Genomic DNA, 21,849 nt, shown 5'->3' on the forward strand with positions numbered 1-21,849 from the left:
TCCTTGCTTTGTTTCCTGTTCAGAGTATAATTTCGAGTCACAGCTCTCACTGGAAGACCAGCATGCACTGGTCCTCAGACATTCAGCTTAAGTTTTGCTACTTTCCATTAAAAGGTTTCCATGAGTTAGTTGCTTACATTCTGGCCTCATAAAACCTTGCTTCACATGAAGTCCCTTTTATTTGTCACCATGGGCTACAGAACAGAAAGCTAATATGCTGAACAATTTAGTGTGGAATTAGCTCTGTAGCAACTCACTCTTCGCTAAAAACACCGAAATCACTTGGCTCTGAGTGGGAGGGACTTGAACAAAAAGTACTCTGCTGCATGACATTTTGCTGGCAGGGAACATATTATTCTAGGAACTATTTTCTTGATGAATATTTGATCCGTGAGTATGGGAATAATGGCTGTGTTCTGGATGCCCTAGCACAGAAGATTTTAGCTGAAAGCAGGCAAACAATTCCTACTTGCTGCTATGCTCCTTGCTATAAGCAAGGGTTGCCCTTGGGGACACAACTGCAGTGTAACGTTGGAATGACACTGCTAGCACAGGGCCAAAGTAACTATACCAAAGTATCTTTAAGTTGTGTGAATCGTTGCAAAAATGCAAATAGCCACTGCAGGGGGCCTAATCAGGCTTTGCAAATCAGGGGAGGGAGAAGAGAATTTAATTTATCCAATTATTTGGTCCAAAGGATAGCCTGGCATTTACTGACACAGCCATCAAGTATAAAGGTAAAAGATAAAAAATGTAAAGGACCCCTGGACTTAAGTCCTGTCAAAGGTGACTATGGGGTTGCTGCGCTCATCTTGCTTTCAGGCTGAGGGAGCCAGCGTTTGTCCACAGACAGCTTTCCGGGTCATGTGGCCAGCATGACTAAACCACTTCTGGTGCAACAGAACACTGTGACAGAAACCAGAGTGCACGGAAATGCCATTTACCTTCCCTCCGCAGTGGTTCCTATTTATCTACTTGCACAGGCATGCTTTTGAACTGCTAGGTTGGCAGGAGCTGGGACAGAGCGCTCACTTCGTAGCAGGGATTCGAACCACTGACCTTCTGATTGGCAGGCCCAAAAGGCTCCGTGGTTTAGACCACAGCCCCACCTGTGTCAATTATAGGAACTCTGTGGTCCATGCAAGGTGTCTCTTCAATTAGAGATGCAGTGCACCCTCGCCCTCAAGAATCAAAGCAATGCACAGGCACTCTCTCTAGGAACGCTCTCATTAAAATAGCAAGAATTTACTAGTATTATATGAATTAGTCACCTAGTCAAAATGGAAAGGATTAGCTAAATAGCATGCACATATTTTAACCTGAAGTGGATATCTTTTGTTTAATATTTGCAGGTTCACTTGATGGCAGAGAAAAATGTCCCGTCTCCTGCTGAAGTCCCCTTGGCAGGTTTTCTGCCTAGCAACTGGGCGGAAAACTGGACTGCCTGTATCAGGCCTTGGAGCATGCACAGAACAGTGGTGCCTGTGTTGTGTTTGCTGGGCCTACCTTCTCTTGCAACATGCCTCAGGGCAGTGCTATGCTGAATTGTTTGATGGTGGCAACAACTGGGGGCACATTGTGAACTCCCTTGAATCCCCACACCCCACTTGCAGCTGACATAAGCAATACCACCTAACCAAAACCTTCTTGAAGAGGTGCTTTGTGAGGAGATCTCTGTGGAATAAAGGAGAATGCTAGACTGGCTTTTGATAAATAGGTTAAGAACAAAGTTAAAAGCAAGATGAAAGGACAGCTGATTACCTTGCTGATGTGGAACTCCAGCTTTCTCATATATCTTTCAATTGCTTTCATTTGCTGCAAAATAAATTAAAAATAATTAGAATGGGAAGAATGACAGGCAATTGAGATGAGCTGAACTGATTTGGCCTTTTTGCAGAACTGTCATATTCTCCTGTCAAACCAGTTTGGCATTCGGAAGGAACACTGCTTTTCCTTAAAGGTGAATACTTTTAATTTCATAGCAGCCTTTTTGTAATTAATAACAGAGTCATGTACTTGAAAGTACATTATTTTCTAAAAGAAAATGTAAAAATCAGTGAGGGTTTGGACAAAGAGGGGCTTTTTCAGCCTTTTACCGGTTTCCACAAAATATAGTAGTAGAACTATTACGAAGTCTGGGTCAAAAACTTGCTGAGAGCAATACTGAGTTCATATCACAATCCTCAAACCACTTTCTCTGAAGTAATTATTCTGGATTAAAAGTTGCTGTTGCAAAATGAATGAATAAGGACTGATTATGCCCATCCTTCTACCGTCTCCTTGCATAACTGTAGCGCAATCAGAAAGGTTCCCTTGCACAACTAATCTTATGGTCTGCTGCCACATAGACTGGGTTTAACATTTATTTTTGCAGATAAGTTGCAGATAGACATACCTTGTCTAGATCATACAGCACCCCCTGTAATGAATGAAATGAAAGGATTAATAGTTCAGTAGACATTCTCTCAAGTGTGATGCTGAATTGTTGTCTTGGGCTTTAAGTTAATTTAAGAAGGCAAGTTTTCCCTCCCCAAGATGAAGCGACTTTTGTAGCTGGCCCTGAAATGTGTGGATAGATTATGAAGACTTCTAACGGTGGAAGAAGATTGGAAAAAATTTAAAGTATATCTTCAAAAATACTCTAAAATTAAGGACTGTTAGAAAGATGTTGGAAAAAGAAAATTAGGTAGTTTTGGTAGATATGATATAAAGGATTAAGTAAAAATGAATTGATGAAAGTGATGAAAGAGAGGAGGTTAAATTATAAATACTTTAAATTAAATTACTTAAATGAAAATAAGGTTGGAAGGATTTGCTGGAAAAAATGATCTGAACTAGAATATAAAATTGGGAGGTGTGAGGAGGTCAAGGAAATAAGTTAGGGAAGAAAGTTATGTAAAGGTTTAATCTGGTTTTTTTTCTTATTTTAACCGAATGTATTTTTATATCTTTTTCTTTTTTTCTTTCTTTGTTATTGTTGTATTCTTTTTTGTATGTTGTATTGTTCTTTTTGCTTTTTGTAACTTTAAACTTTGAATAAATATTATATGAAGACTTCTAAAAGTATTCAACAACTTTTGGATTTTTTATCATCACCATATGCCTAGCAATGCAGGGTTTTCTGCAGCGCTGTTTGTGAGAGAACCACATGTGGCTTTGCACAAAACAGCAACTAGTAAAGAAAGAGTGAAACTGACCGAATGGATCTGCCTTGGGTGATGATGTGGATGGCAACATGGAACAGTACCAAACAGTGTGGGTCAGGCACTACTTTGTGTTGTTTTGTACTTAGTCAAATGTAGCACAGCTCCTAAAGTGTAATGCATTCCAGCGGCGAGATCACCTGTCTGTGACAATTGCCACCACATCATAAAATCGCAGTATCAGAGGGAAGGTTCTACCCAGACAGTACATTTTTAACATGTGGACACTTTAACCCAAATGCCTCCTAGTCTGAAGTCTTTGGTTGTGGAGACCTCATGGGGGGAACTGTACCACTTGCATTACAGCTACCTGAACCTCCTTACTGTTTTGAGTCCTACGACAAAGACATACCAGCCGTGAGTTTCTTTTCATGTCCTTTAGCTGAGCAGTCAACTTATCCAGCTCTGTTTGATGCACTTCCAGATACTCACTGCAAAGATAACAAAAAGCGAAACATCAGCCCTGTTACGTTTCAGTAATGAAGTGCCGATTGCTGGTTTCTGTGGCAAGAAAAGCTGTTTTGCTAAGTTTTACTCTTGCCACGAACTGCTCAACCAAGTAATTAACAGTGCAATCCTGTCCACTCAGAAGCATGTCCTACTGAATCCAGTCAGACTTGCTCACAGGTAAATGTGTATAGGATTGCAGCCTTAGAGAGCAGTCTACTTCCCCCTTCAAGCCACTACACTGGCTGAACAGTTTTTGGATGCAGCTGAGGTTTCCCTCTGTACCAGATTTTCCCGGCTTCGCTGGTGGGGATGCGGACAGTGCCTTCACCACCATGGAAGTCCCTGCTGCATCTGCCAAAAATGTGGGCAAGTGAAAGCTAAAGTCAGCAGCATGTTCCCACCATGGTAGGCAGGGAAAGAGTGGAGCTGGTCTGGGTAAGGATCTGCACAATCTTAAATCAGAAGATGATGGGATGCTTTCATTCTTCTTACCTTTAAAAGCATTTTATAGTCAGGGGGCAGCTGCCCAGACATGCATATGGCTTCTGATGCTCATTTTTTAATTATTTTAACATTAAATTTATATGTTCCTTTTCTATAACAAAAGTATGCTCAAGTATTATGCTTTTTAATCAGCATTGGCAAACTGTTTTGTGTTAGTTTTTCTCTCTTAATAATAAAGAAAATGTAAAAGCAGTTGTAAAGCACATGGTGAGTGTGCGCGCAAAGAGAACTGTGACCTTCACAACTGAAGTAATACACACAGCTATCTAAAGTCACCCACCCCCTCGCCCCAAGTAAGCCCATTAAGTCCAGCGTCTAAAATCACCCAGCTGCACCACTGTGGCTGAACATCTAAAGATTCTGCAGATCTGCCCCGAGCTGCTAAGAGGAGAAGCAGGAACTCATTGCTTTGGGGGAGCTGATAAACCTATCTTTGACATCAGAAGTTAAAGTCTTATTCACTCCAGGGGGGCAACAAGTTGTTCTTCCGCAGAGCAGTAAAGACAGTTTTAGTGCTGCTCCAGACTTATAAAAGCTCTTACTCCAGTCCATTCTTTAAGGCCCTGTAAACCTCCTCCATCCTTTCTGGCTGAGGCTCTTTAGCAGCGCTGTTACTCTTGTGTCCCAGATTGTGCATCTTCTTCACTTTTGCCTGGGGTTTCTTGAGCACAGAGGAATTTTCAATAAAGGAGTTACACCTGCAAAATGAACATTAAAGGGGAGCAAGGGGTGGAAGAAAAGGTATAAATCGTGATTATCTGGTTATCTCAAAGGAGCATCACCTAAGGAGCTTTCCCTAACTTAATCTTTACCGACTCAAAGAAATCTGCTTACTGTGCTGCCTGCCAGAGGACGAAAAGTTTATGGGTTAATAGGTCTGAGCAAACATGACATTCTATCAGCACCTGATATTCCACTCACAGAAATGTGCAGTGCCGCTGAATTTGATTTAATTCTTTTGATTTATTTAGACCTGCAGTGGGTCCCCTTGCAAAGGCTCAGTGTGAGTAACAATAGATTTAAAATGTACCATGCAATGAAACTAAATAGAAGAAGAGAAGGGCAGGTTATTGCACTGTGGATCTTTCAGGTCGTTAACCACTTTGATTCATATTTAGGCAGGATGTAATTAATATTAAACAAAGGCACAATCCAAACGAGCTAAGCAGCTTGCTCTATGTCATTTTAATGGAGCTCTTGCAGGAGACTGCTCTGGTGGCTTAGGGCCTTAACTCAAGTCAACCTGCAATGAGCTCTTTGCCTTGTATGCATATGGAAAAAGTTAATATCAAGTAAAGACTATAAATAAAAAAAGCAACCTGCAACAAGCTTAACCCTGGCCACAGAAGCCACCTTAAATGGGGGGAGGGGAGTTCTGCAACACTGCTGAAAAAGTTAATGTGTAATAGCCATCTGTCCCTAAGCATCATTAATACCAGAACATTACTATATGTGACATAAACTGCAGATGGTATTCAGCTATAGAGACAAAACGGGCACAGAAACACAGGATGGAGACAGGGACAATTTCAAGTTTGAGTGGGCCCTCAGCTAAGCACCCTCTGACGGGTTTCTGCCTCCATCAGTGGGGCCTGGTGGCCAGCATAGCTTTGGCAGCACCAGTGTTTTGTTTATGTCCTCCATTTTCAGGTCCCACAATTTCCTCCATATAGTGCTGCCTTTGACAGTGTGGACATTGTGGTGTTGTGGTAACTAGATCCAGATGCTCAGCACTGCCCAACAATGCCAGGTTGCTGACTTTGATCCTAGGAAGAGGAGAAAAAAACGGGCTGCTGCCTACGCTTGACTTCTTGCTCCAACCCTGGCCTACACGGCTGTTTAAAAATATATATGTTAATTTCCATATTCTGGCCTTGTGGTGGTGAGTGCACACTGTCTTGAGAAATATTGCTACAAACAGCATGTCTGAACCTACTGTAGCAGCAAAGAGAATCCATGAAGCAGTTAAGATTAAACTGGATCTAAAGCAAATCAGACTGTTTGACACATCTGTAAGGGAAAGAAAGGGCTAGACTCTGACTGCATTCCCTGTGGAATGGTTTCCTTTGTTTTATTATGACTGCGTGCAACCGCTTCCCATCACCCACCCTCAATTGTGAAGCCAATGAAAAACCTTGCTGAAGTCTTAAAAGACATGATAGGTCAAGGAGATAACCTTTGGTAAAGCCAGAGCTGTTTTCTGTTTGCTTAGTTTAAATTTCACCACAGTCAGGTCTATAACAGAGGCATCCTTTGCAATAGATAACAAAGGGATAACAACAACAGACCCCAGCAAAGCTTCCCACCCCCTATTTACAAGCTGAAAGCCTGGCTTTGGAGCTGCTACTTGCCTTGATCTTCTTTCCTGGAGACCGCTGAAGCCAGCAAAGGATTGACTTCTAATAATCCCATTAGGGCCTCCTGGGGAGAACGAATGTGATCCTACTGACATGATTTCTGGGAATCTGGAAGATATTCCTGCAAGGTAAGAGTAAGGAGGTCAGGTGCAATGGCAAGTTACAGGCAGGTTTAAGATACAGCTTCCCAAACTACAGCTTCAGGAAAATAAAAGGTAAATTAACTACACGACTCGTGAGATCATTAAAGATATTCAAGTCTCTAAATACTAAAGTTGCATTTTCTTTCAGCAACCAGAACTCCCATTTTAGGACCAGAGGTATCTCTGTAAATAGGAGTCTGAGAAATGTATCCCTTTATTTCCATGGATTTCCCCCCTCTTTGACGCCTTTGCTCTCAGACACCCACAGAAAGTCTGCTGTGTCTTGGAGATCTTTGTGTTCCAAACAAAGCTGTGTGCATGCAAAGAGAACTTTGCTTCTTGCTCCTGAAAAATGAATTGGGCAAATGAACATGAATTATAGTACAGTGGTACCTCGGGTTAAGAACTTAATTTGTTCTGGAGGTCCATTCTTAACCTGACACTGTTCTTAGCCTGAGGTACCACTTTAGCTAATGGGGCCTCCCACTGCCACCATGCCGCCACCGCACAATTTCTGTTCTCATCCTAAAGCAAAGTGCTTAACCCGAGGTACTATTTCTGGGTTAGTGGAGTCTGTAACCTGAAGCATCTGTAACCTGAGGTACCACTGTACTAGGCTAGCACATGTGTACTATTGACTTGGTGTATGACTGGTCATGGGAATGCAAAGTCCAATGTGCTTTATTGTTCTAGCTTGTACAAAAGTCTACATCCATTTACTAATTATATTGCTTCCCCACCCCTGTCAAAAGTACAGTGGTACCTCGGGTTACATACGCTTCAGGTTACAGACTCCGCTAACCCAGAAATAGTGCTTCAGGTTAAGAACTTTGCTTCAGGATGAGAACAGAAATCGTGCTCCGGCGGCACGGCGGCAGCAGGAGGCCCCATTAGCTAAAGTGGTATTTCAGTTTAGGAACAGTTTCAGGTTAAGAACGGACCTCCGGAACGAATTAAGTACTTAACCCGAGGTACCACTGTAAATGTGATTGAACCAAATATGAGGAATATTTGATATACTGTCTGCATGAGTAAAAAAATGATTATCTGTATCAGAAATGAAACCTGGGAGATTACTGCCAGAGCCCTACAAGCATTTTCACTCATGAGCTTGTCTCTCTGACTCTCATTCCAACACACTCAGAGGAGAAAGAAGCACAGCAAATGAAGAGAAGTGTGGGTGCATTTAGAGACTGGGAAGGTAGAATATTATCAGTGTGGTAATTCAGGAACCATAAGTAAAAGTATGCAAACTGATTAACAAAAACTCTTTTTTTCAGTAATTAGGAAAGCAGACAATTTTTGCTCTTTAGTCAGAAGCTCTGAATTATGGAATTAATACAAAATTGTGTCTTACATCCAAATACTATGCATGCTTATTCAGAAGTCTCATTTATTTCACCAAGTACTTATTGATGCTGCTGAAAAACAACATCTTGAGCTTAAATGTTTAAAGAACTAAAAAGTACATGAAGAAAATTCTGTATCTGATTATTTTAAACATCAAGGTACCTGAGCCATACCAGGAGGAAATTTATAAACTCTGAAATAAAATCAAAACTCTTTCCATACCTTAGTACCTCAGAGCTTCCCTTATTATAATAATTCAACAAAACTGAATTATTGTGCCCTTGAGAAAAGTTTCCATTGAAACACAACAGAGAACTTACTGTTTTATTAAAGTTCCCTATTTTTATTGTTTATTTTGAGGCTTTCCTCCTTTTCTTTCTCTCTCTCTCTATGGTATGGGGCTGTCCTCTTTCTGTCATTTATCTATATCAGCACAGCAGCAGAGTGTTGAACTTCTTCAGCTCCCATCTAAGTAAAACAAATGCTTAAAATCAGGACCAAATACATGTTTCTGGGCCCTGCACAAAGTGAAACCATTGATTGCACCTGAGAGCAAAGGCGTCCGAATTTCTCTCAGATCTAGCAATCTGGAAATGAAACGACAGCTATGTTATCTTAATGTGCATTGACATCATTTTGCAAAATGAGATACTCTACTTTTGTAATTGATTTTTTAAAAAAATTACAATTCACGCAGTTATTAGCCACGTACTCCAAATGGGTTCAAAAGGCGAAGCAATGGGAAGGTGGGAATTATACACTGATAACTGTTGACTTTGCCTAGGTTATGTTAGAGGAGTTACGAACCTTGAGGCTGAACTTAAGAGATTGCTATTAAGGAAAGAGCTCAGAAACAGTGGCAGGCATATGGGGTTCAGTGGCAAAAACATTCTACAGCACATCAAACAGCAGGATAGCAAAGACTAGTGTTAATTATGAGGAGTTCATTTGCATATGATGAGCTGCTTCTTAGTCAAAAGCCTCATCCTGTCAAAACAAAGTAACATACTGCCAAGTTAATACATTCCATCAGGTCCTTGTTAATGCACACAGGAGTAAAAAAACCCCAAAAGCTCTGTTATTGTGGAATGCATATGTGTGCCAATCTCAAGCAAGATAAATCATGCTTCCAGCAAATTTAAAGAGATTTTTCACTAATCACAATTAGGAGAAGAAGGGAACTTGAAATTCTGGCGACCAGACTGGTTAAACCATTAGGGTTACCCAAGAACAAACCTTGGCTACAGCTCATGCTCCCCCCCCCCACCAAAGCGGGGAAATCCATGGACCCTGGTTTGGATGGAACGCTAAGCCAAACCTTGGCTTGGCTCTAGGTAGCACAGCAGCAAGAGGGCTGTGGAAGAGTGAAGTGGTTGCAATTTCTGCTGTGAGCACCTGCATACATTGCTCACACATTCACACTTAGCTCCCCCTGCATCACCCCTCCCCTCTCCATCAGTAAGTGCCAACAACCCTTTACAAAACATTGAATCCAGGAGACAAAGAAAAATATAACACCACAAGTATTTTCAAGACTGCAGTGCACATTTTACACACTGACACTTATGCACTGGGTTTTCTACTCAGACTAATTTTGAATGTGTGTTAGAAGACACTGCATGCTAATACAGGACTTGTTTAAGCTAGGGTAATACACCTGTACTCTAGCACAAAGGTTGCACACTATTAAAAGCACCTGTAGCTCATGAAAAATACATTTGCTCCCTGACTTCCTTATGCAAAAGCAACTGCAGCTAGTTACAAATTCCCATTGACCTTAGTGGTGTAGTGGTTAAGAGCGGTAGTCACGTAATCTGGGTAACCGGGTTCGCGTCTCCGCTCCTCCACATGCAGCTGCTGGGTGACCTTGGGCCAGTCACACTTCTTTGAAGTCTCTCAGCCCCACTCACCTCACAGAGTGTTTGTTGTGGGGGAGGAAGGGAAAGGAGATTGTTAGCCGCTTTGAGACTCCTGAAGGGGAGTGAAAGGCGGGATATCAAATCCAAACTCCTCTTCTTCTTCTTCAATAGTATAAATGCCATTTCCTTTGGAACCCTGCAACTCCTTATAAAGCTGAAATCACCAGTGATGATATGAAAGAGAACACATTCCAGAAAGCTGCAGAAGATGCTAAATGGTTTAAGGATGAATGATAGTTTTTAACATTGGGAAGAAATGCTGAATAATGTTTTGGTTTTTTTTCATTCTGCATAATCCTCAAGATGGATTCACTATGAAGGGAAAGTAATTCTTCACTCAACACACAGCTGAATTATGCAATTTGCTACCACAAGATGTAGTAATGACTAACAGCCTGGGTGGCTTTGCACAGGGGATTAGAAAAATTAATGGAAGATAAAGATATCAAAGGCAAGTAGCCATGATGGTGGTATATCACCTTTAACATGAGAGGCAGGGCATGTCTAAATGCAAGGTGTTGAGAATCAGAATTGGGGATGGTTCTGTTGCACTGTGGGTTAAACCACAGAGCTTAGGACTTGCTGATCAGAAGGTCAGCGGTTTGAATCCCCGCAACAGGGTGAGCTCCCATTGCTCGGTCCCTGCTCCTGCCAACCAAGCAGTTCAAAAGCACGTCAAAGTGCAAGTAGATAAATAGGTACCGCTCTGGCGGAAAGGTAAATGGCGTTTTCGTGTGCTGCTCTGGTTCGCCTGAAGCGGCATAGTCATGCTGGCCACATGACCCAGAAGCTGTAAAGTGGTTACTCGGCCAGTAAAGTGAGATGAGCGGCGCAACCCCAGAGTCGGTCACAACTGGACCTAATGGTCAGGGGTCCCTTTACCTTTACCTGTTGCACTTATGTCTCTTGGCAGGCTTCCACAGACATCTGGTCAGCCAAGGTGAGACAAGGATGCTACAATAGATGGCCCTTTGAGCTCTCGTTATGTTCTGATGAATGACTTTCTATAAAATAAATCCCAAAATTGCTGCCCTCCTGATATAGTTAAGTATCACTTATGATGCATGTGAAACCCACAAAATAAAATTAAAATTAAAAAAAAATGTAGAGGGACAGCTTTCATTTGGATTAATTACATCAGGATAGAAATAGGCAGGCTTTTGACTTACACAGAACTATTCGTTAGGCAAAATGAAAGGGTTGTGGGTGACACAGCGTGACATGGAGAGCAAGGTCAGTCATGTATTTTTATTTTTTTGGGTCAGTAACTTCTGACAATAGTGGCCTAGTATCTTTTTCAGTTCAAATTGATGAGCAAGAAGTTGCATATTACTGTAACGGCTCGAGAACATGTTATCTGAGTTCAGCACATTGTACTTTATATTAAGAGTGATGCAACATTTGAACTGGGAACCATGACACTGTAAAAGAGGTAGCAACTAAGTGCATTCATTCAAAGAGTCAGCATACAGCCCTGCACCTAACTCCCAGGGTTTCTGCAAAGATTAAAATAGAAATTGGCATTTGGTTGCTCTTTGACGTGATGTAAGGACAGAATGGACATTCAACCTTTACTTATATAAAGCAAATATATTTTTAGTATCAGGCAGATTTCAAAAATCCCTGTGTGTGTGGAGAAGGGCTTCCAAGTGGTTTTTAGGATATCTAAACTCACCATAAACAAAGGCACCAGGAACTAAGAGCACAAACAGGAATAAAAGAAAAAGACCAACGTTTGCACTGCAAAGCTCATTCATAACAGAGGTCATGCTAGCAATGGGATAAAACCAACTATCCAATGAAGTAGTTCCATTTGTGCAGTGGGATTTTCTCTCCCACTGCATTATCTCTGCATTCAGCCCTTAACCTCCCCAAATCTGCTCTAGAGGGTTGAGGAAAGCCCCAGAACCCATTTAGGGGACATGTGGGTGCAAGTCACCCATAATTCTTGGATTCCGTAAAAATCAGAATTCATCCAGATTTGACTAAACTGTGCCAAACATGGGAATCTCTGGGCTCAGTTTATGCTAACAAGGAAGACTAGCCTGGCAGAGCTCGCTGAGTGTGGGTGGTGAGGAGGACAAAAGATGATGATGGCCAGCCATTAACCCATTGACAAAAGCTATCAACAGGACAAAAGAGGCTGCTGGACACAGAGGGGGGAGACCCAGCCAGTTGGGAGGGAGTACTTTCCAGGGATACAGTGGGTGATGAGGTAAGCAAACAGGAAAAAGTGTCCTTTTTGCAAGCTGGAGAGGTGGGAGGCCAGAGCACAAGGCGGACAGTCTGTTTATGCTATTGCGAGGGCTAGACATGTTCTTTGGGGTCTCTTGGAATCCATGGCAGGAACCGGACTTTCTTGGGTTGTGAAAGCTCTGCACTCTCTCCATCTAGACAAGGGTTGTATGTATGTGCAAATAAACCACGTATCATAAACACCCCAGACTCCGTGGTGCCTCATTGTCCCCAAAGAGAACACAGACCCTGGTAAGTGCACCTGCAACCCCTGGAATCCCACACTGCTCATGGAGATTGGAGTGGAGTGTTAACACTATCTATTAAACCACAATCCAAAACCAGAACAATTCATGTTCCAAACACCTGGACAAACCAAAACATCTTGAGCCTTTGTTAAAAGGTGTCCACTGTGGTGGGAAGACTGAATGCTACCTGGGAAGGAGTTCCATAGATGGAACATAATGAAACTGAGTCGGCAATTGGGCTTAGTTAGATCAGCATTTTAGGAATTAGGAATGAATTAGTTTAGATTTTGCCCTATTCAGGTTACCCTTCAATGCAGTCATGGGGAAATTTGGGCCTGCCAAATGTTGCTGAACTACAACTCCCATCAGCTTCAGCAAGCATGGCCAATGATCAGGGATGATGGAAGTTGCAGTTCAGCACACCTGCTCCAATGAAAGGTGCATGCTAAGTCTTTGCCTCTGGGACTTCAATTTGACCATTTTCTGCTGAATAAAGTTTGTTTCAAATCCATAATATGCCTCTGCTTCCTGGGGAAAATATTTTAATGCTTCATTTATATATATTTATCTTAAAGTGCTTGTGCATAAATTCTTGTTCTACAAAATATTTATCTTGAGGCTGAATGAACCACCCATAATGTGCCTTCTATATAGCAAAGTGTTGAATGAAGAAACCATTTTGTTTTGACAACAGAAAATGCTACAAAATTGTAACTAATGAATGATTGCAAATAGCAACTTGCCTAGTGGTCTATAATGAGTAAGGCTTAACAGAATGCTAGAAGCCCCAATGGTGGAACATTATATACAACAAAAACATACTGAGGATGATTTTGTCTTCTTTATTATTTGGAAACCAAGAGTAGATTTGTATACCAGGAGAAATATTGATAGACTATTGTTACAACAGGAAGCACGATATATTCACTTGTTTGAAACGATGTCCCCCAAGGGCTTGAATGAACATCAAGACTACAATTCTTTTCTTTAATAAACCATCATAGATGACCTTGGACTTTAAATCTCCTCTCTGTTTACACCTTTAAGAAGAGAGATCCTATTCTCCTCCCCCACAGACACACATATAAGGCAATGATCTCACTCCCTAATAGAAAACGCACAGAGAAACGCAAGAAAACTTGGATTCAATTATCTAAGGTGAGAAAACACTGACCTGATGTTCGTTTTTCACAAATGATTTGATTAGGAAATAATAACTCTTGGAAATTCTTATTTCTAGACGTAAGTCGAAAAAGAAACATAAAAGAATTAAATGATACAGACTTCCAACAGATTTATAGTCCCCCAAAAAACCGAGGTATGGAACCAAATATTATGATATGTATTAACACACTTTAGAATGTATATAATTTATTATATTTATGATTTATGGCATTGAAGCACCTTGATCTACCTTGACATATTATTTGATATTACCAGCTGAAGAAGGCGTTTACTCCGAAACAGGGCCCTGTCCTGGTCACCACTACTGAGTCGTACATCTGATTCACACTCCAGATACTCCGTTTTGGCCCTATTTGATCCTTTATTCTGTATTCTTTATCCTGATTTTTTTTATATATGGACTCTTTTTGACTGCCATTGAGACTTGTATAAAACAATTGTTGTGCACTCGTATTTCATGTACCTTTGTACCATATCACTGTATATTTGAAACTACATTATTTCTGTACTTAAACGTTGTATCCAAACTTACCATTACTTTAAAACCATCATACTTACATGTTATATTTAAATTTACTACTAGCTTCAAACTGTTATTCTTAGCAGAATATACACGTTTTTCATTTCAACTCTTGAGTAGGAATTATTCCTCAAATTGAAAGTTGTGGCCAGAGTTCTTGGTATATCTTTTTCAGTGTATAATGAGTAAGGCAGCATCTTAGATAGGATAATTTAAAATGTCTTGTGATGTGAACATGGGTCTTTTCTGCTAACCATAAACTCTGCCGTTTGATAACTCTATGTATCTATACCTAGTACAACTGCTTACACAGAAAAACCAAAGCAGACTGTTGAATGATGCTGAACATGTTTAGATAGGAACTAAGAAACATTATGGGGGAAGGAATGTGCAGAGTGATTGTTCATGGGGGAAAACACACATACGGAGAAGACACTATTCTATGCATGCCTTTCTGTCTTTTGGTTTCTATGGCTGTATTTGAACTTGTGCTTTACTGTGACTGTGTTCAGCTGGTGAAGCTCTCTAAACTAGTTAAATATATTAATTCTGAGTTCTTTTTCCATCTCCACACTTCTGCTTTTAGTTAGCAGAGAGCCTGAGGACAGGATTTGTTTCATGAATGGATTTGTATTCCCCTGCCCAAATGCTTTAATGTGATAAATTGAAGGTTCCATCGCTTATGCAGATGTTTATGTTCTGTTGATTACAGACTAATTAGCAGAATTACAAATGTAAAACTCAGGGAAACAAAATCCTTCTGAGAGATTTGAAGAACTGAAAATGGTACACCCATTTACATACAATATAAACATCCTGAGCTGGTCAAATTCAGGTGTCTGCTACAGGTGAGGTATGTGCTCCTGGAGGTAATTCTAATAATAGTAATAATAGTAATAATAATAATAATAATAATAATAATAATAATAATAATAATAATAATAGTAGTAGTAATAAGTAATAGTAATAGTAGTAATAATAGTAATAGTAACAAGTCAGGGATGTGGGTGGCGCTGTGGGTAAAACCTCAGTGCCTAGGACTTGCCGATCGTATGGTCGGCGGTTCGAATCCCCGCGGCGGGGTGAGCTCCCGTCGTTCGGTCCCAGCTCCTGCCCACCTAGCAGTTTGAAAGCACCCCTAAGTGCAAGTAGATAAATAGGTACCGCTTACTAGCGGGAAGGTAAACGGCGTTTCCATGTGCTGCGCTGGTGCTGGCTCGCCAGAGCAGCTTCGTCACGCTGGCCACGTGACCCGGAAGTGTCTCCGGACAGCGTTGGCCCCCGGCCTCTTAAGTGAGATGGGCGCACAACCCTAGAGTCGGACACGACTGGCCCGTACGGGCAGGGGTACCTTTACCTTTACCTTTAATAAGTAAATAAAAATTAAAAAAATGTCCAGTAGCACCTTAGAGACCAACTAAGTTTGTTCTGGGTATAAGCTTTCGTGTGCATGCATCAGACCAACATGGCTACCTACCTGAATCTAGTAACAGTAATAGTAATACCCTGCCCATCTGGCTGGGTTGCCCCAGCCACTCTGGGCAGCTTCCAAACACATATAACTTTCTCATCTACATGAACAGATGGGCCAAAATTCCACATGTGCAAAGGGATATGTGTACATAGCTGCCTACTCTAGTGAAACAATGTGGAAAGAATGCCTGTATAGGAGCTTCAAATGCACCCTGGTATAGCCTCAGGTCTCTGGTTTGAAGAGATCAGATCAAACTGATAATGTCGTTAAGGAGACAGATGTTGGACTAAGCTCTGAAGTGAGCACAGAAGACCTGAAGGTTACCCAAGGAACAAAATCACGACACAAAGAATAACAACTGAGTGACATTCATTCTGCTCTTCTTCAGCAACAGCACATTTGTTGCCCAAAACGGTAGATGACACGTTCCTTCAGGAAAGATTTATCATATCATATTTGAAGAGGAACAAAAGATACCTTACCATAAGCCAGAAACCGTACCATCGCCTTCAAGGATCCTCAAAGCAAACCTACTCCCTTGAAGGAAAGGCCACAGAGCTGAGACACACTGGCTTATGCAAGTTACCAGCATCTGTGTCCTTTTCAGTAAATCTTTAATAAGAAGTAGAACAGGTTTGAGAGAAGATCTTTCATTCTTTTGAACTTTTCCACTGCTGCCATTTGTGTGTCAGGAATGCTGTCACTGCGATTGTAGAGGGGCCCTAAGCTTATAGAATGATAAATCTAAGTTTGCAACCTTCAAGGCGCCTTAACAGCTGCTGGAAAAATTAGAAACAATTTAGCAAAATCAAATGTGATATGCTGCTATGGGAGTCATCCACAGCTTTAGGGCTATTCCAGTCATGTATACCTTGCATTGAATTGTGCCTGTTCCTTTCAGAATTCCCCTGATTTTTTTTCCTGCCCACAGCAACAAATACATTCCATGCAACAGATTTTGACTGCCAGGAGACATTTGCACATAGTGCAAAGCTGCAGTCCTTCACATCCTCATCTGAGAATAAGCCTCACTGAATATAATGAAACTTACTTCTGAGCAAACATGCATTGCAAGTTGTTTTACCTCTACTTTTTTACTTGGCCGAATTGAATAATCCATTTTGGGTGATTTTACAGCAGATGCTCCAGTCATGTGTTTCTGGCCAGCGTTAATTGGGAAGGGCCATCTCAATGGCAAAAATCAATAGTCCATGCAGGAGGACTCTGGTTCAGTTCTTGGGGTCTCCCATGTAGAACTGGAAAGGCTTCTGTCTGAAATTTTGGAGAGCCACTGCCAGTCAGTGTAGGGAACAAACAGGGGTCACCAACCTTTTTGAGCTGTGGGTACATTTGGGGACCTGTGGAAGAGTTGTGGGCACCACATTAAAACACACAAACAAACCAGTCACACACATACATGCACGCTCATTCTTTGCCATGGCCTTTGGAGTATGTGGGGTACTGCAAGACTCCATCTTGTCTCCCATGCTTTTTAATGTTTACATGAAGCTGATGGATGAGGCCATCTGGAGATCTGGGCTGAATGTCATCACTATGCCAGTATCACTCAGATTTATTTCTTGTTTCCATCCTTCAATCTCAAAACATGGTAGACACCCTGGACTTCCACCTGAAGCTTGTACTGGAGTGCATGGCAATGAACAAAATGGAAGTACACTTTGTGAGATATCCAGTGGTTTGGGTGTAAATGTATAACAAATAAATAATGAAGCAAGAGCTTACACTGGGGTGCATTAATCATCCTTCTCTATAAGTGTTTTGTCCATGGTTACTCATGTACTTCTGGTCATCATAACATACTTTCTATGCAACTGTATCCACGATGAGGGCGAATGTCTGTGAGTCTGAGCCCAAAGGAGATTATGTGGAGACCACATTGAACCAGCGCCTGGTCTTGCTGTTTTAACTTCTACATACATAAACTAGAAATGCAAGTCAACCTAAATCTTACTGCAATAAATAAGAGCTCTAGACACTTCATGGCTCCTAGATGTCGCAAATGGCTTCAGAACTGGGTAATAATGAGTCCGGTCTCATTATTTAAATTTCTGCCTTTACTTCAGGTTGACAGTTGGCCTTCAAATCTGTCCTTATTCATTGCATTATATGCGCTCGTGTGTGATGTACAGTCGTGGTTTAAAAAAATAAGATTGCATTAATGGTGCCACCCAGTGGGCTATATGCCAACTTAACTATAGCGGCATGTGGAGCTGTGTCTGAGGCAAGTGGCACTGTGATGACTGAAATGGGTTTAAGATAGTATGTGTGAGATGTCTTCAGTCCTACTATGACCATGTGTGTTATCATCCATTATCATCCACTCAACAGCTTCCATAATACTTAAGCAACTTGAGCAGCAATGACTGTTGTTCCCAGTTTGATATATGATTCAGCCAAAGCATTTTCTGAAACTTTACCACAGAAGCAAAGTACTGGATATAGAAAACAGTGGGTGTAGTAGAGGCAATTCACACAATCAATTTTTCCGTATGAGAACAATTCCAACAAAATACATTCATTTTGTGGAAGTACAATATTTGAAGTTACATATATGGCCAGTAGCTACTCCCATGACAGCTGCTTCTGGAACAGATGGTGCCAGAATCACAGGAGCTTCTGTCAAGAACATGTGTGACAAGAACACACAGACTACAAAAAGGTGGCCAGTTTTCTCGCTGCTTGTTCTGCATCAGTATTATAATGCAATAACTGCTGGCGTTGCCAATATACAAGTGTCTGGGGCTCTGAAGATTATTTCCTGATCACAGCTCTCACTCAACAGGTACAGAAAAAAAGTAAAATATGGAAACAATAGAGGAACGTTAGCTGTGAAGACGGGGAAAGCAGGTGCAACCATGAAGGGAGCAAAATCTTTAGGCCATTTTTCCCAAGAGGAGAATTGCACTTTGGGTGTAAATGCTAATGCATGCGAATGTTAACAGATTTAGCAGCCAGTGCATGTGTAAAATACAGCTGATTTGCATACAGATTGAGGAGGAAAAACCAGGGTGTGACTGGATCAGCAGCTGACAAGAGAAACCAAGATAAGGCATTCTTTGAAAAAGTGACTATCTCCTAGTTTTTACTGTCCTAGAAACTAAACAGATCAAACGATCAAATCTTGGGCCATACCCGAGACGAATAAAAGGATGAATGGGGGATATATTATCCCTTTCTTATGCTTTTGCCACATTTGCATAATTTGCTTGCTAATCAAGCATTAAAAAATTGAATTATGTGTGTGCTGGCTGCTTATTGTGTCACTGACATTTAGCCTGATTTAATGATATTGCTTCAGGTTGAAGATGATGAAGTTAGACTTCTTTGCTTGTGTCAGGAAAACGAAACCAACATTTTAAGCTCTGGCTTGCGCTGGCAAAGGAAGAATCAGTATTCCCAGGCTTACCAGTATACAACACACTCTCAAGCCCAAGACTTGTTAAAAATATGGGTGGGGTGTTTCTTTATCTCTTTTACTGTTCCTCATTTTGCAGGTCACAGTTCCTCTTTACAGAGTCTGGATCAGGGAGAAGCATAAAAAGAAACAATTAAAAATATTGCTGCTATTACTGAATACTGTGGTAACGGCCTATGAAAGAAGCAAGACAGGAACCCTAAAACACCTAAGTTTCATTAAAAGCTAATGGGAATTAAGACACATAAACTGAATCACTATAGCCTTTTATAATGTAACTAGCTAGATTTTGGGTTTTAATTTTCAGTGGCAAGTGCCACTGAAGATAAGATTGGGTCCTTGATTCAGTAATTATGCTCAAGCCTGTTAATTTAAAAGCAACACACTCCATTTGAATTGCAGATTTACAAAAGCCTTCACGTTTAAGAGGCTGGCACCATATTCTGCACATCACAGGATTAGTAATCACTTAAATCTTTTCAATATAGAGACATAAGGATAAACGAAGCTTGGATTAACCAGATCTGAAAGCATTCGTTATCACTGAAAGACAAAAGTAATTATCATTTATCTCCTTTCCTTGCTTACATTAAATCTGTATGAATTAGTAATAACCACTTCTCCCCCTTTCTCTCTCTGACCACATTCAAGCTTCGTTCTAAGCCATAAATCATATACCTAGCTCACTATGCATAAGCAAATTATGTCCATTTTGCTCTTCTCCCTGCCCCACCCCCAATAGTGCACAGAGGAAACAAACCACAACCCTTGGCTTAGTGTTACATCTAAACCAGAAATCATGGTTTGTATGGCTCCAACAAGACATTATCCATCAGTAAGAACAAGCACTAAGGAAGGGATAATGGTTTGTTTCATTTGTGCACTAACAGGGTGGAATGAAGAGAAGCAAAGTAGGCCCAGTTTGTTCATGCTTACAAGGTTGTGTGACTATGGCTACATATACACACCTAAAATGTATTTTTTGGATTATCAAAAGTAGGACAGATCTTGAAAGCTTCACCCAAAAAAAAAAAATTATATGGAAAATATTGTTGGATTATCTTGGGAGAGGTTTGGGACCATTATATCACTGTTGTGGCACCATAGCATGGTGGTCTGAAGGCACATTAGTGTTTGGATGAGAAAACATGAGGGAATCCTAGGGATGTTTTCCTAAGTTCTGTAGAAGAAAGGTGGCGTATATAAATTTAATGACAAATGAAGTGATAATAGTTTATTGCTCACTGCCTATATCTAACAGAGATCTTTTGAGTGGTTTAAACCTCGACCTATTTAGATTCCTGAAAAAAATATGACAGCATGACATCCTGGTCAAACAAAACAGCAAAAATACACCCTGCTCATTCCTGCACCACTTAAGGCAACAAACAAGGTGGCATATTTCACCCAAAAGATATTTCAGTTCCCTGAATATAGAAGGCCTTCTGAACAAGTTGTTTAGATGAAAAAGCTTGATGCAAATCACAGGCTTGGTTGAGTGTGCTATATAATCTTCCAGGTACTTATTTTGCTATCTGGGACTAGTGTATCACACCAAGAGACAATTTTCTAGACAGAGGGTGGAGGGAGAGGCAACACTTAACTTTGCTGAAATTAAAATATCCTGTATTTGCTTCATTGCATCTCCCCCCTTGGGCTCACGATCTGCCTAAATCCAAGGTTATCATGCTCTAACATATTGTAATCAGTTGGGGTCAGGTTTCCCAATTTCTAACCTAACCTACCTGAATAATTGGGAGCATATAGCTCCCCAGAGGGATGCGGGTGGCACTGTGGGTTAAACCACAGAGCCTAGGACTTGCCGTTCAGAAGGTCGGCGGTTTGAATCCCCGCAACAGGGTGAGCTCCTGTTGCTCGGTCCCAGCTCCTGCCAACCTAGCAGTTCGAAAGCACGTCAAAGTGTAAGTAGATAAATAGGTACCACTCTGGCGGGAAGGTAAATGGTGTTTCTGTGTGCTGCTCTGGTTTGCCAGAAGCAGCTTAGTCATGCTGGCCACATGACCCGGAAGCTGTACGCCAGCTCCCTCGGCCAATAAAGCAAGATGAGACCACAACCCCAGAGACGATCACGACTGGACCTAACGGTCAGGGGTCCCTTTACCTTTACCTTTTTAGCTCCCCAGAGGTAGCAATGCCCGGGGGGGGGGGACTCTTCAGGCATCCATCTCATCATGATAATGGATTTGTGCTATGAGACTTTCTATCACTGTGACTCCACTGATCTGTGAACCAGGATGCCAGAACAGAGTGTCTAGATCTTGAGCTGATCCCGGTTTACCATCTTTCATTGTCTGAGCCATCTGCTGGCCAATGAATAGAAATAGCTAGGTGCCAATCTAATCAAACCTTATTAAGTTAGGTATGAAAAACTGAGCAATTATTACAGCCCATCTATAACATAAATTCAAAGGGACATATAACATGCAGGGGCAGACTTTGATAATCTTTCATAACATGGCGCCCTGTGTAAGGCCAAAATTTGGTGCCCCCAAATGGATCTTCTCAATTATGGATCTTCTCAATATTGCACTCCCTCATCTTGTCGCCCTGTGCGGGGGAACAGCCCACACCATCCAAAATCTGGTGCTGATCACAAGGACTGTGTAGTTATTACTATATGGTTATTGAGTTGTAAGATGCTGATGATGCATAGTCTCATTATGCATAGTAACCACAAGTGAAAATGCATATGTATAATCTTAAGTCTTTAAATATTTTGATAAGCTGTTGGATGATTTCTTCAGCAAAACAGAAGAGGGTGGAAGAAAATCATTCTGTGAGTTTTGCACAAGAGAAGCTTTGCA

The 21,849-nt window shown here is 41.2% G+C and overlaps 1 protein-coding gene across 4 annotated transcripts in view; it reads right to left on the reverse strand.

Annotated features, from left to right (window-relative positions):
* The window catches only part of RIPOR2 (RHO family interacting cell polarization regulator 2), a 101,993-nt gene that overhangs the window by 28,673 nt on the left and 51,471 nt on the right, over positions 1-21,849 (reverse strand). For all 4 annotated transcript variants that reach the window (XM_081205782.1, XM_081205779.1, XM_081205780.1 and 1 more), the window contains exons 2-6: positions 6,509-6,635; positions 4,700-4,855; positions 3,556-3,634; positions 2,396-2,419; positions 1,762-1,815 (exon numbers count right to left, since the gene is read on the reverse strand). In XM_081205782.1, the coding sequence (XP_081061908.1) occupies positions 1,762-1,815; positions 2,396-2,419; positions 3,556-3,634; positions 4,700-4,855; positions 6,509-6,635 (440 nt within the window). The remainder of the gene's footprint in view (positions 1-1,761; positions 1,816-2,395; positions 2,420-3,555; positions 3,635-4,699; positions 4,856-6,508; positions 6,636-21,849) is intronic.

Source organism: Podarcis bocagei (assembly GCF_964188305.1).
Source record: "Podarcis bocagei genome assembly, chromosome: 8".
In the NCBI taxonomy this organism is placed as follows: domain Eukaryota; kingdom Metazoa; phylum Chordata; class Lepidosauria; order Squamata; family Lacertidae; genus Podarcis; species Podarcis bocagei.